Source organism: Solanum pennellii, chromosome 3 (assembly GCF_001406875.1).
Source record: "Solanum pennellii chromosome 3, SPENNV200".
In the NCBI taxonomy this organism is placed as follows: Eukaryota; Viridiplantae; Streptophyta; class Magnoliopsida; order Solanales; family Solanaceae; genus Solanum; species Solanum pennellii.
Genome location: NC_028639.1, coordinates 4,701,627 through 4,724,475, shown reverse-complemented (window position 1 = coordinate 4,724,475; position 22,849 = coordinate 4,701,627). Strand labels below are relative to the sequence as shown.

The window sequence follows — 22,849 nt, the reverse complement described above, 5'->3', positions numbered from 1 at the left end:
TTACATGAAAGTAATAGTGTCTTATATTATATTATTTATAATATATATGATGAATATAAACAATGTAGAGAAAATTTACTATAATTATGGAATAGATATTAATTGTAATTTCATAAAGATAACGAAATGTCAAATATTTTATAAATTTATGAAATATTTATAGAGAGATCAAAATCAAATATTCTAATTTGAGAAATACGCCACAAACGAACCTCAAATCATGGACAAATATCGTTATGGAGATAAATATCTTATGAGAGAAGAATCAAGGGAGGAACGGAAATAATATATGCATAATTTTTCTTTCTATTTACAAACCAAACAATATATAAATTAAAATACATAAATAATCAAATGCATGCATATTTTTTCGAGAAAATTAAAGGAAAGGTGTCAAATAAGTCTCGTTTTTGTTTTTGGTGACAGATTGACCAAGAGTTGGTCAAATCCTCTTTAAATGTAATTAACTAATTATGAGACCAAATTAACATTTTCAAAACTTTCTAATCTTTTATAAAATACAAAAAAGCACACTTTTATAACTCAAACCAAATCATTTAAAAGAAAAAAATCTTTTCATCTTCCTTCCTCTCTTCTCTCTCTTCTTTTCTTCCTCCCTTGGGGGATTGTTCATCTTCTTCCTTAGAAATTCGGAAATCAACTATGTTGTGCCTGATGGTCCCGCTCCGTCACCGTCCCCCTGAGTCTTGTATTGCTGAAACATATATCTTAGCATCAGCAAGAATCCTTCACCCAGGCGTCCTTTGTCTTCCAAGCTTTCGTATTGCATCCTCTCAATTTTCTCCTTGACCCAGGTATCGAAATCATCATAACCACGCCTTAGTCTTTCCACCTCTTGAGTCGCCTTTGCAAGAGTATCTTAGTTCTTGACAAACTTAGCGTACACTTCTTGGTCCTCTTTCTTTACCTCTTGTAGCTCAGCCACTGTCTTAGCTTCTTTGTCTGTCATACTGCAAAAGCTGCGCGGGGTTGGGGAGGACATACTTTGTATGTCTTTTTTCAACCCTTTTTTTGTAACCCTCATCGTATCCAGCATTGAGTCGGTCTGGGGCGATGGTAGTTTTATCCATTCGCTTAGCACTTTTCCATTCCCTGAACATTTCAGATGCGTCGTGCACTCTATCATCTCCAATATCGTATACATAAGCTCCATAGTATGCCTTCTTGGGTATATTTTGTCTCCTCCCGAACTGTCGCAAGACTCGAAAGGGTGCATTCGATGTCCCTCATTACACTTTCCCAAGGCTCGACATGTCGGACAGGATGACCGGAGCTATAGGGTAGTATGTTATTATTCCTTGGTTCTCGTACCCTTTGAATAGAGTGTGCGCGAGTGTTATAACTCGAGTATTGATGCTCAGACTTGGGCCATGCGGAAAGACCATCGTTCCAAACAACGCTACACAAATGTTAGAGGAAGAATTTCGTTCCATTCTCTGTAAGAGACCTTGAACTCTCGGTTATAAGTGGCGTAGAAGCTCGCATGTCCAAATCTAATATAAAGATCTCTGAATGCTATGTGGGATTCTTGACACCACTAGACAAAGTCAGTCCGCAATATCTTCTATGGAAGGTTTATTAGGGATGAAAATATCTTCTTGTTTCCTTGCCTTTCTTTCTATCCCAGTACCTACTGTGTCTATGCAGTCTCTGATCTCCTCCAAAATCAGGGTAATTTCAACGGTTCCAAATCGAAACATCATTCGTTGTCTATCCCAATATCCCGTGAGGACATCAACCAATTCTGGTCAACCGTTCATGTTGATCAATTCTGTCAATGCACCCACGTATTTATTGAGAGTTTTTCTATAATCCACATCGAAATTATTATACCACATTGTGAGTTGAGGTGACGCTGCTATGACCATGTCAAACTTTGAAAAACAATCCATATCAACAAAGTAGAAACTAGTTAGGTTTACCCACCCCAAATTGGTTTTCACACGTACATCATTCAAATGTCAGATAAAATGATGTGTTGTTAGGTCGGAGACTTTAGACACGATTTTGGCGGTTTTCTACTAAATAGACTTAATACACCTTAGATATTAAGCCGTCTTAGGCTAATGCTTAATTTTTGGTTTTGATTTCGCTCTAGCTTAGTCTTACTAGAATAGGTTTCAAGTTGACGGTTACCCGAGTCGGACAAACCTCAGGGTGAAGCTACTAAACAATGTCGGATGACCGCATTCCAACTATTTATTTGATACTTCCAAATGATTTTTTTGTGTATTTCTAAAGAAAGCCGTGGAAAGCCACGTAACTTTCATTTTCCTAATGCATCTATTTGACCTTTGGCGAAAAAATGTCATGAAAATGCAACAATTCAACAATAAGGTAAAGTAAACAAATAAACAAATATTACAAACAGTCAAATAAAGTTAGTTTTAAGGTTAGAATCCTCCAACCTACCCAGCAGAGTCGTCATTTTTATTTTATCGAAAAATATTATTTGTTTTGAGAATTTTTTACTTTTAGAGTCGCCATTTCTGTTTTATCAAAAAATATTATTTGTTTTGAGAATTTTCGACTTTTAGAGTCGCCACTTAATTTTTGAGAAAAACAACGTTTTCAAAAAACTTATACAGATAAAATCATTTGAAAACATTTTTTAGGGGGTTCCGGGATTCACATTAATATTTTAGGAATGTGTTAGACCCCTAAAATATCCGCTAACTTGCGGTTACCGATAACTAACTTAGTTTGGCTAAAATTTAAAATTGCGATACGATATTTCTTGGAGTTGTTTGAAAATGAATGTCAAAAATCATTAAGATTGTTTTGAAAGTGAAAAATTATTTATCTAAATGAGTTTTAATTTGTAAAATCCTTTAAGCCATTTACTTTATTTGATCGAATCGTTAAAATCAAAGTGGCGTTTTGTGGGGATTCAGTTTATTCTAACTTTAAACTAGTGACAAACAAAACAACAAATAATTGAAAAACATGTAAAGAGGGAGAGAGATTTGGGTTCGAATCCGGGTTTTCTGTTCGCCTTGACCGGAATTTTGGACCCACCTATTTTGGGTTTTTGACCCATTTGACTTTCTTTCGTACCTGTCCTAGACTAAACGATAATAAAAAAAATACAGAAAACTGAAAAGCAACAATCGCTTATGCCCAAAATAAATACAATGCGATAATTTAAAAATAAACTTGGGTTAATTGCCCCAGGCTCTTCAACTCTTCCAACTTGCTTCGAATTCTTCAACTTTTAAACATTTTGACATCCGTTCATAGGTTTGGGAGACTGATTGACTTGATAAGAAATTTCGATCCTTAATGGTTCTCTCTCGAAATGCGAAGGGAAGGCGAGAGTTCATAGCGAACTCGGATGATATCACATACAATAAAAGAAAGGAGGGGATTAACAAAGAAACCATAAATTCAATGTCATGCAATTAGTTGGAAGTATAATAACATATGTAGGTAGTGAAGGTGAATGTAAATATAGAAGAAATCATCAGTAAGGTTAAAATTGAAAGTAATTAGCTTAAAGGTAGTTAAATATAAGTAAAGACAAATTGTATAGAAAAAGACATTCTGTGAAAGAGTTGAGATAGAAAATTTGGGCTGAGAGATAATGGAAAAAATTGGGGAGGAAAAAGGATTGGGGTGTGTTTGAGTAATTGGATGGGCTGAATTTGCTGGAATAAAAAAGGGGGCCCAAATTTTGGTCTTAGTTAATAACATTGCCAACTTAGTCAAAATAACTTGTAATTGACTAATTCGATTGGATTTAAAATAAGATGAATTAATGTGGTTAATTACCAAGCTTCTTAAGATTAACAAAATAAAATAATAAATTCGAATATAAAACTAACTAGTCAAACTATAATCTGAAATAATTAACCAAGTAGTTATATAAAACAAAGTAAAACTCTCAATATTATCTTTTCGATTTAGAATGTTAATAAAATTTAAATAGCTATACAAATAATTAACGTAAGATATATAAATTAGTTAAAACAATATAAAAAGTCAAAATCTTATTGAAAATAATTTGCAAGCTAAAAAATTTAATTATTATCTTATATTTATTATTATTATTATTATTATTATATATATATATATATATATAAAACTTAATTTATAAAATTAATTATTTTAAATTGTTTAAACTCGAGAAGCTCGCTAGTTAATTATATCGGGGAGGGTTAAAATCAAGTGTCAACAACGACGGTTGGAGGCGGGGGAAAAAAGCATTTATTTCCTCTTTTGGCTCGATATTTCCCACCAAAATTGGTTAAATTATGTTTGGTATAGTCAAGTAGGTATTGTGAAATTACCCTTTTACCCTTCATTTAATTCAGTGGACCAAAATGTCAATTTATAAACTTGAGGGCAACTCCACAATCCTAATCACATAATTGTCACCTACATCCAATACTTAAGACTGATGTCACCACCCATTTATTTTGAAACCTTAATGTCACTTTTTTTAAAAAAAATCCCTAGTTTTTCATTACCTCACTGAGTTAGAAAGTTGTTTTTGAAGGGTTCAATATCAACCAAGTAATTAAATGAGAGAAAAAAATACTCGTGCTTTATATAGGGGGAGCTAGTAGCTCACACTCAGGTTCACCAAATTCAATAAATTTATCTTACCCAATAAATTTGTATTAAGCATTTCATTTTGTGTATACAAATTGGAATTTAAAATCCAATTATTATCACTTGAGATCTTCATTATAAAATTTTAAAGTCATAAGTTGAACTTATACCTTCGTTATTTCAATTTTGCCGATTCAGTATAATTCAACAAGATTTCAAAAAAGAGTGTTTTTTCCCCTACATAAGAAATATAGATATAATTAAATTAACGGAAAAGGGCCTAAAATACCCTTAAAGTATTGAAAATGGTACAAAATTACCCTTTATCCACCTATTGGCTCCAAAATGCCCTTTTCATCCACCTATTGGCTCCAAAATACCCCTGTCATCCACCTTTGAGTTCAAAATTGACCACTTATTTAATGATTTTAAATTTAAACTATTTAAATATTTTTTAAAATACTTGATGCTCAACTATTGGTTATAATTTAATTTATTTGTATCATTTATAAACCAACTCACTACCCACTCATTACTAACTAAACCCCACCCAATTAATAATCCAACTATTATATCAAAATCGTCATAAACACTACTGAAACACAATGAAATTATAGATTTATGAAAATGACATCCAAAATTATTCGAGTCCGAATCAAAGCCCCAATTAAATTTATGTTGAGCCGCTTATTTAGGAGCACACTTTCAATAGGAATTATCTTTCAAGATTGAATTAGAAATTTATGATTAAATGTAAAGAATTAATATATCCCGAATTAATTCATGCACTTTTTCAAAATATACTTTTATAAATATTTATGATTTGTTTTAAAACCTTTAATATATTATTTTGAAAAAAAAGTTACCTATGAAGTAACATCACATAATTGAGGCGTAGGAATAATTAAAATGAACATAGTCAGACTTTTAAATTTGTCGATAATTTTTATTTAGACACTTGAACGTATGATAATTTACTTCTATAGATATTTTAATCTCAAATTTTTTAAAAACACTCAATCGGCAGTAGCTTTTCTGTTGTTGCATTAATCATGTGACGGGTTTATTAATTTGGTGGGTTTAATTAGTAATGGGTGGATAGTGGATTGATTTATAAATTATACTAATAAGTTAAATTATAACAATAATTGAGCGCCACGTATTTAAAAAAAATATTTAAATAGTTTAAATATAAAACCGTTAAATAAATGGTCAATTTTGAACCAAAAGGTGGATGACAAGGGTATTTTGGACCCAATAGGTGGGTGGGAAGGGTATTTTGGAGCCAACAGGTGGATGGAGGGTAATTTTGTACCATTTCCAATACTTTGAGGGTATTTTAGGCCCTTTTCCGTTAAATTAATATTAATTTATGAAAAAAATAAATTTTTTTTTTACCAATAGACAAAATTATTTTTTTTTCTAAAAAACAAGTAAAATTTTTTATTCAAAGTGTGGCCATAAAAGTCAAGAACTCCAGCCGATGTTTTTCTGGCTATAAATACATTTCCGATACATTAGCTTCATCACTCACAATACTTCCTCACATTTCTCCATTTCTTCTCTGTAAATTCCGGCGACCGGAAAATTTTCACGATGGACGTTCGCCGGCGATCTGTAAAACCCCTTGACGCTTCCAAACACATTTCCTCCGGAGAACCTCTCAAACCCCATAATCAAGATTCCTCTGTTAAAGCTTCAGATGCTCTTCCATTACCATTGTATCTTACAAATGGTTTGTTCTTCACCATGTTTTTCTCTGTCATGTATTTTCTTCTACACAGATGGCGTGAGAAGATCCGTAATGGAATTCCACTCCACGTGCTTAACTTTTCTGAATTAGTTGCTATGTTTTCGTTGATCGCTTCAGTTATTTATCTGTTGGGGTTCTTTGGTATTGGGTTTGTTCAATCTTTCGTTTCTAAAGGAAATAATGATTCTTGGGACGTTGAAGATGAAACCCCAGAACAGTTTATTGATACAACTGTTACATCACCACCTGTTCGACGAAATATCCCAATGAAATCTGTACCTGTTGATGAAAAAGCTGCTCAGATAATCACACCATTTTCGTTAGAGGATGATGAGGTGGTTATCAAATCGGTGGTGGAAGGGAGAATACCATCATATTCATTGGAATCTAAGTTGGGTGACTGTAAAAGAGCTGCTTTTATTCGAAAAGAGGCGTTACAGAGGAGTTCAGGGAAGTCATTGGATGGGTTACCATTAGATGGATTTGATTATGAATCAATTCTTGGACAGTGTTGTGAGATGCCAATTGGGTATATTCAAATACCAGTGGGAATAGCTGGACCTTTGCTTCTTAATGGGAATGAGTTTTCTGTGCCAATGGCAACCACAGAAGGATGTTTAGTTGCTAGTACTAACAGGGGTTGTAAAGCCATTTATGTTTCCGGTGGCGCTACGAGTGTTTTGTTTAGAGATGGGATGACTAGAGCTCCTGTAGTTAGGTTCGGCAGCGCAAAGAGAGCTGCAGAGTTGAAGTTCTTCGTCGAGGATCCAATGAATTTCGAGACTCTATCTGTTGTTTTCAATAAGTGAGTGTTCTCGTTCTTCTTCGTGTTCAAGTTTTGATTTTTAATATGCTTATACTCATTTTACTGCATTTATCTTTTGCTATGAAGCTAATAGAATCATAGTAATCCCTTAAATTTGACTTATATATCATAATAGTTATGAAAAAGTATTAAATTATGGTTAAAAGTATAGAAATATCATCATATTCAAGTCCATGAGTTGAATAGCTTTATAAATGTGAATTCTTGAAACTGGTATAAAGTAAAATGTATATACTCCCTACGTTTCAATTTGTTTGTCTTGCATCCTATTTAGTCTGTAACGGCTCTTTCATTTTTTGGCAACTCGTTAAATCTAAGGGCATTTTGGTACATTCGACATTTCTTTAGTTCACGTGATTTAAAAGTTCTTTTTTTCTCTCTTAAACTCGTGTTAGTCAAAATCAGGCAAACGAATAGAAAGAGAGTAGTATTTTGCTTTGTAGTTGATGAAAGTTATCACGGAAGTGTTCAAACGGTATGGTAGATGAGAACATCTGAATCTTCCCTTCTTTCTTCTATTGTTGACTAATATCTCGGACATCTTTTCTTAATGCGTTTTCCTTTTGAAGATCATTTGATGTTGATGTGTTCAGTGAATGAAGCCATTTTTTGTTTCTTTATGATTTTATTAGATTTGTCTGTTACCTCAATATCTGTCATTTTCGTTTCCTTGGATAAATCTATGATTTTTGGAATCAACATGTCATCATTCGACATCCAATACCAGTTGTATAACTTTATTTTTGATTTGGACTTCACAGATCAAGCAGATTTGCCAGATTACAGAACATTCAATGTGCAATAGCTGGAAAGAATCTATACATGAGGTTTAGCTGTAGCACTGGTGACGCGATGGGAATGAACATGGTTTCCAAAGGTGTACAAAACGTTCTTGATTACCTTCAGAATGAGTACCCTGACATGGACATCATCGGCATATCTGGTACTCCACCTACCTTTTTCTAAAAAGAAAAATACTTTTTGATACCCTGCGTTCGTTGGTTTTTCATGTATTCTTAATTTACATACTACCTAATGCCAATGTAATGTAACGACAAGCCTCAACTACTGCACACCTAATTTTTTTTCTTCTTTTTACCCCCATGATCTGGAGACACTTATTAATTGGAATTGTTGAACTATGACAGGGAACTATTGCTCGGACAAGAAACCAGCAGCAGTTAATTGGATCGAGGGGAGAGGAAAGTCAGTAGTTTGTGAGGCAATCATCAAGGAAGACGTGGTGAAGAATGTTCTGAAAACCGAGGTTGCTGCTCTAGTTGAGCTGAACATGCTTAAAAACCTCACTGGCTCTGCCATGGCTGGTGCACTTGGTGGCTTCAACGCCCATGCCAGCAATATTGTCTCAGCTGTATATTTAGCCACTGGCCAAGACCCGGCTCAAAATATTGAAAGCTCTCACTGCATCACTATGATGGAGGCTGTAAATGATGGCAAGGACCTCCATATTTCCGTCACCATGCCTTCAATTGAGGTATGCATTAAACATATTACTACTTATCGTTATATTCTTGGTACACCGTCTTTCCACCCCAAACTTTTACATGTGACGGTTTTAACGATATCATTTAATGGAGTTTTAAAACACCTATGCCTCAAACCCCAAGGAAGTTATAGCTGTCTATATGAGTCCTTTATGCCTTTATCGAAAACAACCTCTCTACGCCTAAGTTTGTGTACACTCTACCCTAGGTATGTCGTTGTTGTTGTTGTACTACTAAAAATAGGTCATGGAAGCATGAGTTTCTTCGTGATACTTATTATGCATGTCGTTGTGATTTATCAGGTGGGTACAGTAGGAGGAGGAACTCAACTAGCATCACAATCAGCTTGCTTGAACTTATTAGGAGTGAAAGGTGCTAACAGAGAGGCACCAGGGTCAAATGCAAGGCTTTTGGCCACAATAGTAGCAGGTTCGGTTCTCGCGGGTGAGCTATCCCTCATGTCAGCTATCTCAGCTGGGCAACTTGTTAAGAGCCACATGAAATACAATAGATCATGCAAAGATGTCACTAAGTAATATGCAACAACACAGCTAATGTCTCAAAATTGTACAGATTTTCTTGAAATATATATATATAATCATCATCATCTTTGAAATAAAGGACTATAAAACCAAATTTAGGGAATCATATTTTCATATTATTGGAGACAAGATGATCTGTATGCTGTGTTGTATGTATTAATATATGCAAATATTTATTTAAAAAAAAAAAAAAGATATGTGGGGATAAGGTAGTTGGTATTATTAAGTTTCAATATGTGTCAAGGTGGATGACCTTATAATGTCTTCTAATTTTGTACTATTACTTTGTAATTTAGGGCCAAAAATTTAAATGGCATCTCAATATGGGTATTGTTTTGCTCTGCACGTAGTGTTTTATCTTTTTAAATAAAAATCCTTTCTCTTGTCAGATACTTAAAAAAATACTAATATTTACTTAAAATTCATTATTGAAATGTACCTTATTATTTGAGAGTTATCGTATTGAAAATCGACTATATTTATGCAATTAAATATGTTATTTATATATATAATATAATTTTTTTTAACAAATTGATATCAATTAAATAAAACAGATACAGAAAATCACATTTTTTTTTATAAAATTACCTTTAACGTGCTGCCATGCATGAGTTTGACAAAATCATCTAGGATTGAATGTATGTGAATAAATATATAATTGTTTTAGTTTCTTCTTCGCGTGATTATTTTCTTATATTTGAATTTTCTGAACGAAAATTCTGACTTCGTCATTACTTATATGAATCATTCCGTTCATTCACCATATAATTTAAAAATCACATTTATGACTCCACTGAGTCGGTGTTAATTATTTGAGACATCTAAGATAGATATATTACAAGTATTTTTTATCTTAATTATCATTATTTATTTATTAAAATATGTAGTTAGCGATATATCAAAATGTTAAACGAGTGATGATATGATATAATTAGCTCCTAACATTATAAAATTAAACGAATGATGATATGATATAATTAGCTTCTAACACTATAAATAAAATTTATGAAAAAATTGGGTAAGATCCACCGAAGTGGGTAGCCTTAACCGAATGTGTCTGATAACAGGTTAAGCCCGAAGGCTGTTCCCGTCCCTGTCGGGGGAGATGCCAACCATCTCTCCTTTCTACGAACACATTCTTACATCAAGTTATCAATTAATATAAACACAAAAAAAGTTCATATATTGGCGATGTGGGACAATTTGGTAGACTTTTCTCAATGTCTTTAGCAACTTTAAGCCAGAAAAAAAAAAGACGAAAGATTTTAATAGATATCATTGACTAATGAGTAACTTTTGAACAATCTTAATAGTACATTTACTGCTTGTATCAAACAAGTTTAGTCTAGCATGTTGGACACACTTACTTTTTATTAGTGTTAATGGACAAATGCGAATTTAGATTTTGAAGTTCATGAATGTATATAACGATCTTAAGTTAATATATATCCTCCTTTTCTCAATAAAAATATTTAATGAATTGTTAATACATATACATAGTTTAAACAAAAGCTATTAAATTCATGTGAACCGTCATGTACCGTGGATCCACCCCTAGTAATAGGTCCCTTATCTTACAAAGCAGTGTACGCATCCCGAGGTTGTTTTTAAGTCATTCAAAATTAATCAAACGCCATCTAATCTTTGATTACAAAATTACATGTCTTCAAAGTATGAAAGACTGACCACATGATAGAATTGCAATAAAGCAAATGCTAGCTATTGTATCCATCAAATTCATCCAAACCTTGAGGTACCAAAGGTTTGTAAATCGTTGCAAAATAGTTTCTTCTCATCGATAAATTCATGATAACAATAATTTATTTTAACAGATACGGAATTTAAGCAAATACCAATTCTTTCGTGGCAAGGCTGCCATGCTATCAATCACTCTTTCCTTCTTGGGCACCAAGTTCTTGCAAATAATGCTCTGCATCTAACGCGGCCATGCATCCTGCAAAACAAGTTTTTTCAAAGAGATCACTAACTTTTATACCTGAAATCAATCAATATTAAGACAATTCTAGAAAGGATATCAACACACACATACAGACTAACAATAGACCATATATGATCTCACGAGCACTGACATTGTCGCAAACTGACACTAGATCTGAAATTTTCATAAACAAAATATTGCATGCATTCAATATAAAGCTTACCCCTTGAAAACTACTCTCTTCAAAGCATGTGTCGAAGTACTGGTTAATTCAGGGAGTTGAGAAACGTGCATTGTTGAATGTTTGTGAGATAAATCTTTGACTTAAATCCAGCTAGAGATCAGTAATATAATGGAGATTCACATTCTCCACCAAATCAAAATAGTAAAGCGACTCATTGTGTCAGAAAGAACAATAGCCCACTTATGAAGCCCGTCGCATATAAATGTTAACAGTTCAAAATTGGTTAATGTAATACTCCTTACAGGATCGACACTGATTAATAGTTTTGGAAGTCGGGGTTAGCACTGAAAGGTGCCAACATAACAAATGCACTGCTTGACATTTGTTGACTTGGCATATAAACCTCCTATAAGTATAATGATATCAAAAGATTATAGAATCAAATGGTCGATACAAAAATTTGACGATGATGCTTAGACAAATAGGAGGTCACTGTTTAGATTTCAAAAAGTGCAGAACTGTGTTATGAAAGGTGTATGACCAATTTATTTTATATTTGAGTTGTATAATATTGGACCGGAAGAAATGATTAAAGTTTCCACTTTAGATGGGAAGAAAATTTTCTTTTCCATGGGACAACTATGAAAGGAGATTATAGTAGCACTACAAAACAAGAAATCAGTTCACAAGAAATAATTGTTGGAAAAATATATATTGGCTGATCATTATATTGTGGTCCATGCTGGTATTTAAAAAAAGGAAAAAGTCCGATGTCAAAGCATCCTACATCACGGTCCAGAGAAGGGACGCACTCCAAGGGATGTGATGTATTGTAGGCAGCTTATCCCGATACAATCATCATTGGTTGATTCCATGGGTCGAACCCGTGATAGGGTCATATGGAGACAACTTTACCATGGTCCAGGCTAGTACACTAAGAAAAATTGGCAATCAACTTCCTATCAAATACTTTCACCTCCAGAAACTCTCAAGCTCATTGAAACAATTTTCCAGAGAACTATTGCTCAAAGATATATCAATGCACTACACTATTCCCTTGAGGTGAAAAATATTTTACCTATCTCAGGAAGTTGCTTTCTGCTCAAGCAATCCTTACAAGATACCATCATAATGGACTACAGAAATATCTTTTTGTTTAATATCAAGGGCTATAAATTTATTGTTTAATAAGGGTTGTTTTTCCATTTCTCTTTAATTGGAAGTGATTTTTCACTAATTGTCCAGCAAAATCTTGGGAAAAAGCCAAACCATAATCAAGTGACTTTGCAAAAAAAAAGAAATGAAGAGAAAAGCTCTTCCACAACACTTCCGAAGGACATACTAATTCTTATAAACAATGCATAAAGAAAATTTCTGGTTATACCAGGAGCAGCAGGATGCTTCATTTCCTCTTAATCAACTTCCATTTGTATTCATTATGTATTTCTGGTTACTCCTATATGATACCCTTCTTCTCATTCTCTCTTAAATGGCATTGAGCCTTGAGAAGTTTCATTTACTAAGCTATAAGCAGAATAGATCTTTACCCTGATCAACATTTTGAACCACTACACAACCTTTTGCTAAATAGGAACCTCACTTCTTTTATTACATCTATGATTCTCCTGGAAGTCAGTATCGACACTTGACGCTACTAATTGAAAGTTTTTGAGAATCTCCTATTTCAAACTTTGATAACCTAATTCTCATTCAATAGAGCCAGCCAAACTTCCCCAAAAAGTAGAGATAGGGAATCAGTTAATAAAAAATGCAGGGTGCTACTGCTGTAGCTGCTATGAGGAATGCTTCCTTTGAAGCACTTTCTTAATAAGACAGAAAGTGCCTCCTTATTCTTAGCATCTATCAAGGTCATGTATCGTAAAATCCTTGTACACTTGTTATCAAAGCAGCATGCTTTAAAACATATTGATGCTTTACTTCTAGCTCAGAAAATAAAAGGGTCAAATTGCTAATATTAGTTCTGTATTTCCAAGAAGGACAAAGTATTATCCAATCCTTAACAGTTAAAACTATAGAGAATCACCAAACTAGAAAGAATTTTAATTAACTTCAAAAAACTGGATTTTGGATTATTTATATGACTTCGCATCCATCTATGTGCTAATAGCCCAAGATTCAGACGGGCTTCAATTGAGGCTTAGTTTTCTTGTTGAAATGGGGATTCTTCAGCACTGTTGTAATTTCAACTCAATGACATTCATCAGACACAACCAATAGAGAAGCTGTAGCCATGCTCAATGAAGCAAACTAACAAAGAGCAAACAGCAAAGTAAAATGAGGAACACTACCTGAACCAGCAGCAGTGATGGCTTGCCGGTACTTCTTATCTTGCACATCACCAGCAGCAAATACACCTCTAACGCTAGTCTTTGTCGTCCCTGGCACGGTTGCAACATATCTCTCAGCATCCAACTGCAGTTGTCCATCCAAAAATTTGGTAGCAGGTTCATGCCCAATGGCAAAGAACAAACCCGAAACCTCCAAATCTGATACCTCTCCAGTAACCACATTTTCCACCTTTAATCCACCCAAAGACTTCTCCCCATATGCCTCCACCACAGCAGAATTCCAAATCACCTCTATCTTAGGGTTACTCAATGCCCTATTTCGCATAATCTTCGAAGCCCTAAATTCATCTCTTCTATGAATTATATACACTTTTGAACCATATTTCGTCAGAAATGTAGCTTCTTCCATTGCTGAATCTCCACCGCCGATCACCGCCAACGGCTTGTTACGGAAGATCGGAGCTGCGCCGTCACACACAGCGCAAGCCGAGATCCCGCGATTCCAATATCCATTTGCCCCGTCGCCGGATCCTAAAAAGTCAAGCCGCTTGGCAACAGCACCAGTAGCGATAATAACAGTATCTGCTAGTACAGTCCTTTCATCGGACATGACCTTGAAAGGACTAGCAGAGAAATCAACGTTACTTACAGTTTCAGTGAAGATCTGTGTACCGAATCGAACAGATTGAGCACGGCAGCGGTCCATGAGTTCACCACCGGCAAGTCCTTCCGGGAAACCGGGGAAATTCTCGACCTCGGAGGTGGTTGTGAGCTGTCCACCTGGCGCGATATCATTGGCCATCCATCCTTCAAAAAGGATCGGTTTTAGCTCGGCGCGTGCTGCGTAAATGGCGGCGGTGTGAGCTGCCGGTCCACTTCCGATGATGCAGACTTTGGTCTTCTGTATGTCCGCCATAGATGTTATGATAGCGACCCGGTGATGGTGGTGGTTGGTGGCGGCGACGACGACGGCGACGACGACGGCGACGGCGGAGAGTTGATATTGTTTTTGGGCTTTCTGGAGTGGATCTTTATGACATGTGACCAATAATTACGGGTCAAAACTTTGTTTTAAATGGGTCGGATTTTGGCGGGTTCGGTTTTTTCATATTTTCATTCTTGGGCGGGCTTACTTTGGCGCCAAATTTCAAATAGCGGTTAACAAACTAAACGGCCACAAGCAAGTAGGGTTGCGTATCAGTTAGTTGAGTTCAATTTTGAAGTTTATTAGTTCAATTTTTTTATTATTAATTTGTAGATACGTCAAATCATTGTCGAATATCTAACATTGAATTATCAGTTATAGATTGTTAGCGGCTTAGTTGTATGTTTAACTATTAAGATTTGACATTAAAAAAATAATTAAAATTCACTTAGAAACAAGGTGACAAACAAGATAAGCCATACATATGACTTATGAGCTGACAAATTTCATTTTGCTCAAAAGCAAATATTGTTACATTGTAAAATAATTAAAATTTAAAACAATCAAAAATAAAAATATGAAACTAGATTTTAAATCAAAAAATTTCTTATTATGTTCGAAAATTCGAATTCAATACCTTCACAGTCGTTGCACCATTTGGATTGTGTTTTTTCTTCTCTTTGGAATAAGGGATAGATGGTTATTAGCAAGTTTTCTCTTCGTCCACTTTTATTTATTATGTTGTGCTTCTTAAAAGTATTTGACTAATTTTTAAAGTTAAATTAGATTATATTAATTCGATATTTTAAACAAAAAAAATAAATATTTAAAAACTATATGAAAAACACTATAAATTGTAAATTTTTACATATATACATTTTAAAATGTTAATCAAAATTCTTAAAATTTGACTCTAAAAATAGAAACTATAACAAACAGTACTGGACGGAAGAAATATTACTTTTGCTGTCTTAATTAAATAACATGTCATAATTAGTAAAATGCTTGAATGATATAAAATTAATTTACACTATTGATAAACATTAAACATAATAAGTAAAGTTGGGACTAGTGAATAAAATAAGTAAATAACAACACAGACAAAAAAAAAAGAAAAAAAAAGAGAGATACTCTATCACATAGTTGTTGATTAAACAATATTTTGGTAAATTATTTTAGTTATTATAAGATTTCACAATTGAAGAGATTCTTACTTGGCAGATTTCTTATAAAGTTTGGTTCAAAATTTAATTTGATAGATGTCTCAAAAGACCACGTATTGTAAAGAATAATGCAAACTTAGATAAAAATAAAGTATAATAATAATAAAAAAAATTATATTACCGGAAAATAAATTTTAAACTTGTTTGACAACTTCTAGTTATTATTATTATTGAACTTAATTTTTACTTTTATTCTATTCAGTATGATAATAATAAATTTTGAATATGAGATTATAAATAAAGCAATATAAATTCATGAGATGAGAGAGACATTATTATTTTACTCCATCTGTTTCTATTTACTCGTCTATATTTCTTCTTTTAAATGTTCATATTTACTTGTACATGACAAATCAAGAAAGGACAATTTTTTTCTATTATACCCTCATTTAAACTTCTTGAAAATTTCTATGTTTAATTCATTCTTTTTAAAAACATATTTATTAAGGATAAAATTGTAATTTTACTATATTAATTATTATTATCTTAATATATATATTTTTTCTAAAGTAGACAACAAAATAAGGACTGAGAGAGTATTAAATAAACATCCTAATGAAATGATTAAGGGCCCGTTTGAATGGGCTTAATAAAAGCAGCTTTAAAAAAGTACTTTTGAAAGTGCTGAAACTTATTTTTAAAATAAGCAGTTATGCGTTTGGATAAAAGTGCTGAAGTTATTATGCCAAACGTGAAAAGGGAAAAATGGAAGAAAGAGATATTAGGGTTATATGGGTAATTTGGAGATTGTATAAAAATATTAAGGGAAAAAAGATAAAAATGTGGTCAACTTAAAACAGCTTATAAGCTAAAAAAAAAAAGCACCCCTAACCCAGCTTTTAACTTTTGGCTTAAAATAAGTTTTTTTTACTTAAAATAAGTTATTTTGAGTATTGCCAAACAGTTAAATAAGTCAAAATCAGCTTTTAAGTCAGTTTGACCAGCTTTTAAGCTGAGCCAAACAGGCTCTAAAAGATAAAGAGACTTTAATCTCAACATTTGACTAATCAAAGCAAAAGTGATTATCATCATGGAGACATAACTAGTGAACTTTCCCAAAGTTTGAAAAATAGGATGGCCCTTAATCTAATAAATTATATTAATTTTTTAAACCCCCTTTCAACAACATCAACTTTTATTGATTTTATAGTTATGGTCAATATAATAGACTTTTGTTAGGTGGCTACGTAATCTTTTGAATCTTTCACCTATACCTAATAAGAACCTTTCTCCTTAAAATAAGGCACTCTATAATATTACTGTCTCCGTTTCAATTTATGTGATATATTTCGTTTTTTAAAAGTCAAGCAATTAAGTTTATCAGAAAATTGCACACAGAATCTTTAATTTTTTAAAATGAAATTTATATATTTATAAATTACGTAAAAAATATCATAACTTACAATGACTGATATACAAAATTCTTTAAAAACCTATGAAAAACTTACAGTCAAATATTAACTTATTAAATCTTAAAATTCAAAAAGTATCATATAAAGTGAGACGGAGAGATTTATTTATAAATAGATTACTTATATAAGTACCCTATTCATCTCAATTAAGTATTCAAAATAAAATTTTAGCATGTTTTTTTTTATATCAAACTATGCCATCATATATTATCTTTTTAATAATGTTTAATTTTTAAGAGACATTTATTAAATAAGAGTACTTTTTAGTGTACTATACATTATTTTTGTTGATGATTTCTTAATTGACATGATTTTTATTAAAATAACACTTATTTTATAATAGAAGGAAGATTTTTTTTCCGATATCAAATTATCAATACATCTCGTTTGGTAAACAATACCTATATTGAAGTTTGATTACTTCAAATTTACACCACGTAGAGTCTTATTGGAAGAAAAACGCTCTCTACCAAAAAGAATACATGCATATAATATAAACCCGAGACCTCGGGAGGAGAGCCCCATTCATACAACAAAACTTGTCCTATTTTCATTGTAATTTTGTTCCTTTGAAAGGTCCACAACATTTCCAATCTAACCATTCAACAAGAGGAAACAGAAGGACTAACAGAACTGTATCTAATGTAATACAAACAAAAACATCAACAAGAACAAAACAAACAAAACACACAAAAAAATGTTCTATTTCAAATCTCATGACCAGGCAATTTTCACCTGAATTAAATCTAAGGTACCATATAATCAAACAACTCAAAAAAAAAAATACAAAATTAAATAAAGAAAATAAAAATCAAGGTGGAAATATATAGTACTTATCTTAATAATATTTACAAAGATTTTGACTTTCTTTTTAGGTGGACAAAACTCATTAATCTGGTTAATTTGAATCATCAATGGCGTTGAGCTCATTAAGAAAATATTCTCAATTTTCACGATTCGATTTCAAGACCTCACCATTGACTTGCCATCTTTTTTTTTCTATTTTCAGAACTTAAATTCATAAAACCAAGAGCTCTCGTTAGGGTTGCAATCTTTTCAACCTTCAACTTTTTGGGACTCGAACTCAATCATGACACCTCTTGTTAGACTTGCAATCTCTTCAACCTTTTGAAAATTGCTCTTTTATCTTCAGAACTCGAACGTGAAACCTCTGATAAGTTATTCTAATTATTTCAATATTGAAGTTTCGTGATTTTCCTCAATGGAAAGAGAATTCCTCTTGATGAAATCCAAACAATCAGCAATAGCCTCAGCATAAAATGAATTTGAATTTGTAAAAGACTTTAATTTATAATCATTCCTATTACCATACATACCATAATCAACTTTTTTCTTCACCAAATTCTTCTCATCTCTTTGTTTTCTTCCATTAAAATTCTTCTTCAACAAAATTAACAAATTCCCACAAATTGATTTTCTCAAAATCTTGAAAAAATTCAAGAACTTCACTTGTAATCTTTGAACTGAAAATTTTCTTGAATTTAACTTAATTCCTCTAACTCCATAACACTTTTTTCTTCCAATTATTACTCTCTTGTATCCCATATGACTCATGATATTATTATTTTTTACAAAAATGATGAATTGTTTTTTTTTTTTAAATTTTGGATGGAAATTTTGTGTTATAAATAAGTGTGGAAATTGAATGAAGAATAGCAATGATTTCAAGTTGGTGAGTGGAAAAGGGAAATAACTTGGAAAATGGGGTGTTTTTGGAGGAGACTTTTTGATGGTCTAAACGCGGATTTGTAAGACTTAAAAAAAAAGGTTTAGATAATCGGAGATTTGTTTTAATTAAGCATCTGAATATATAATAAAGTGTTTAAATATTTGAATTAATACTTATTTTAATTGAATATCTGAATATGTATTTTTTCTGTCTATTTTTTTTTTCATTTTTGAATTGTTACACCTATTAAGAAAATAATTAATGACGTAGTTAGTTTACTATTTTATCCTTATTAATTATGAAGTGGATGAAAAATTCTACATTTTTCAAAGTAATTAGTCATTTAATTGAGGATATAATAGGTAAATAAATTGTCCTTTCTTGATTTGTCAAAATGAACAAGTAATTAGGAACAACTATAAAAGAAAAAGTGAAGAAATACAAAGAGACGGAGGAAGTAATAAGTGTTTAGACACTTAAATAAAGATTTGTTTTAATTAAACCGCTAAACATATAATAAAGTGTTTAAGTTGAAGATATTTGAATGAGGTCTTGTTTTAATTAAACATTTGAAAATACAATAAAGTATTCAGAAACTCAAATGAATATTTGTTTTAATTGAGGATATGAACATATGATATAGTATTTTTTGTATATACATTTTCAATTTAAATTTTGAAAAGAAAAATATTTGGATGTGTTTTCACGTATTTATTGTGTAGATATATTAATCTATTAAGATTTGTCACCTCTTTTTAATTTTACGTATTTGCCTCAGTAAGTCGTAAAACTTTAGGCCTTTTCAATCGAGGTTGATGTATATACATATTTAAAGGAAATGGTATATTTAACATAGTTAAGTTAACTACTCAATAAATGTTTGAGAACATATATAGAAAAAAGTTCAAAATTTAAATTAAAAGTGTTTGATAGAAACACGTTATTCCAATTAAAAACCTGAATACATGTAATAAAATATCTACTAATATATACATTAGATATTTTCAGTTCAATATCTTTTAAGAAATATTTAAACGTATTATCAATGAAATTTGCTGAAATAAATAAAAATTAAATTTGTCAATAATTGGGTGACATTATTCTTTTTTATTGAGAATATAATCAAGACATAATAAAGGGAGACAAACGATAGAAAAATAGGGAAAGTGTCTTATATTTCACAAAACAAAGTGACTGGAGTAGTTGTGAGATTAGATTAGATAAGCATAACAAATTAGTGGATTAACAAATTGATAATCACAAAATTAACAAGTAGATTACTACCTTCGGTAGGGCATATTCTGAATTTCAGGATGATAGATGCATTATTATGAAAAGGTAAATCTAATCGCATTATAAGAAAACTGTGAATTACATAGGGATTTTCTTGAGAATTAGTATGAAAAATTGCAGGAAAATAACTTTTCTCTGAATTTTCATACTAATCCCCAAGAAAATCTCCATGTAATTTACACTTTTTTTTGTAGTGTCGATTTGATATTTAGGTTCATAAAATTGAAACGATAAAATTTTAAAATTATATGTCCAAAATTGAAATTCTTAATTAGTTAAAACGTCAAAAGTATGATTAATAACACTTAGATAGGTGTTATGTAATTTTAGAAAGAATAATAATATAAGATAGATACATATTGTCAAATTTCTCATCTCACTGAATAGCGTGCTCAATTATCATCGCAATATATGATACTTCGATTGTGGGTTCACACATCTGTTTGTAACAAAAAAAATTAAAAAATTATAACACTATAATATATAATTTTTGAAGGAAAACATGAATTTACGTATACCCGATGACCTCCGTGATATGCGTCTGCGTCATCATGCAATATACACAAGGTCAATTAATTAATTAACATGTAAGATTTATTTGATTAATTCTTAAGTCTAAAGTCTCTTAATCTTGTCTTATTAATTGCGTGCCTTTAATTAAGTGGTATACTTTTCTTTCCATCAAAAGATAAACTTTAATTTGGTTAATTATGTACCCCTTTATTCAAATTATCTGTCCTCTTTTTAAAAATAGTTATCTCAAATTATTTATTATTTCAAAAGTTTTAAATATTTTCTTTTCTGTAATAGTCTTAAAAGATTTAAAAAATTTTTTGATTAAATATCTTTAATTATGATTTCGTTCTTAATTATTGTATGCATCGTTAAACTTCTAATTAATAATTTTAAAAATAGTATAAAAAATATCACAATAAATAATTTGAGACAAAACCAATATTTAAGAATAGTGTGTATTGATTACATTGGTATATACAATATACATCCACTACACATATATTTAGTACTAGCAATAAAATAAATAAATTTGGACGGTCGTAACAGCAGTTTTCCACTTAATTTTTTTTTATTTTTAAAAAAAAAATTAGCAAGTGAAAGTCCAAAGAATATTTTAGAGCTATTTAAGGATGACTTTTTGGATAATGTTTATAAATCTTCGAGCAATACAACAAAAACAAATTAAAGCACCAATAAATAATAAATACGTATATTAATAAAAAAATATTAAAACAATTATTGATATTATTTAATTGTTATTGGGTCAATTGTTGTTATGAATTTTAGGAACATTTATAAATTTGTCTCTAAAAATATACTATAAGCTATATTAATCAATTCTCATTAGAAAATATTTTTGATGTATTGAAGATCAACTCTTAATTTTGTTTAACATTATTCAATTGTCCTGTAAAATTTGAATAAATTATTGACAAAAGAGTGGAGTATGAAGGGTGTGTTCGGTGCGATGAAAAATATTTTCTAAAAAATAAATGGAAAAGAGCAAAAATTGCCCTTGAACTATGTGAATTAGACCACTTATACCCTTCGTTACATTTTGGGATCAAAAATACCCCTACTGTTATCCTAAGAGACCATATATACCCTCAAGAGTTAACACCCCATATTTTTATTGACTTGGCAAGTCACGTGGGACTAATCCTTTCACGTAAGCATTGCTAACTAGGATTCATTACAAAAGAACTAGACCTTTAGCGGCGACAATATTCGCCACAAAACCACAAAAAATCGTCACTAAATTTTTTTAACATTAAATTTTAATTGTGTTTTTTCTTCATTATTTTTAAAAAAACAAAAAATGATATCGATTAAGTAGGAGTTTGAAGATACTATATGATTTATTTTTATGTTATATGTTAACGTATAGAATGTATAATGATGCATTATATAATAGGAGATGTAAATCGAGAAGTAATTTTCATGATATTTCATAATAATATTTGGTGTTTTTAATATTAATATTTGTAAGTTATTTATTTTAGAAAATTAGGTTGCAATCGAAAATTAATTATCATATTTTTTTTGTTGAAAAAATAGGTTTTACTATTAGTCGTCACTAAAAGTCACTCATAACCTTTAGTGGCAATATTTTGAGATATTAGATCAAGTTCTTTTGTAGTGAATCTTAGTTGGCAACGCTTAGGTGGAGGGATTAATCTCATGTGGCATGCCATGTCACTAAAAAATTTAGGTGTTAACTCTTGAGGGTATTTGTGGTTTCCTATGATAACAGCGGGGGTATTTTTGATCCCAAAATATAATGGAGGGTATATATGATCTATTTCGCATAGTTTAGGGACAATTTTAACTCTTTTCCAAAAAATAAATTATATATTTCTTTATCTATTAGTGATTGATAAATAATAAATATTATTCTAAAATTGTTTATACACATTTTATGTAAACATTATGGGAATGGTAGTGAAACTATCTATTATAGTAACCCTGGTTCTAACAGACTACATGAGAGAGAAGAAGCCATTTTATTTATGAAAAAATGAATTATATATATATTACAAGGAATGAGTTGTCTCTAATTATATTTATTTATTACAAACATACAAATATAAAATACAAGTGGATGGGTCAACATTAAATAAAAGTTAGAGAGAATAAAGATAAGGGAAAATTCACATT

The 22,849-nt window shown here is 31.3% G+C and overlaps 2 protein-coding genes and 1 non-coding gene across 3 annotated transcripts; 1 reads left to right on the top strand and 2 right to left on the bottom strand.

Moving 5' to 3' along the window:
* Positions 1–6,087: 6,087 nt before the first annotated feature.
* On the top strand, positions 6,088–9,546 carry LOC107014404 (3-hydroxy-3-methylglutaryl-coenzyme A reductase 3). The gene is made up of 4 exons (XM_015214296.2): positions 6,088–7,133; positions 7,916–8,097; positions 8,303–8,649; positions 8,962–9,546. The coding sequence occupies exons 1-4, from the start codon at positions 6,172–6,174 to the stop codon at positions 9,193–9,195; spliced, it is 1,725 nt and encodes a 574-aa protein (XP_015069782.1). The 5' UTR covers positions 6,088–6,171; the 3' UTR covers positions 9,196–9,546.
* A 662-nt stretch (positions 9,547–10,208) lies between these two features.
* On the bottom strand, positions 10,209–10,336 carry LOC114076633. The gene has a single exon (XR_003577689.1). It is a non-coding gene; the product is annotated as a U6atac minor spliceosomal RNA (small nuclear RNA).
* A 466-nt stretch (positions 10,337–10,802) lies between these two features.
* On the bottom strand, positions 10,803–14,670 carry LOC107015365 (thioredoxin reductase 2-like). Its single transcript, XM_015215618.2, has 2 exons — positions 13,634–14,670; positions 10,803–11,155 (listed from the first exon to the last, which is right to left on the bottom strand). The coding sequence occupies exons 1-2, from the start codon at positions 14,547–14,549 to the stop codon at positions 11,085–11,087; spliced, it is 987 nt and encodes a 328-aa protein (XP_015071104.1). The 5' UTR covers positions 14,550–14,670; the 3' UTR covers positions 10,803–11,084.
* Between the last annotated feature and the right edge of the window lie 8,179 nt (positions 14,671–22,849).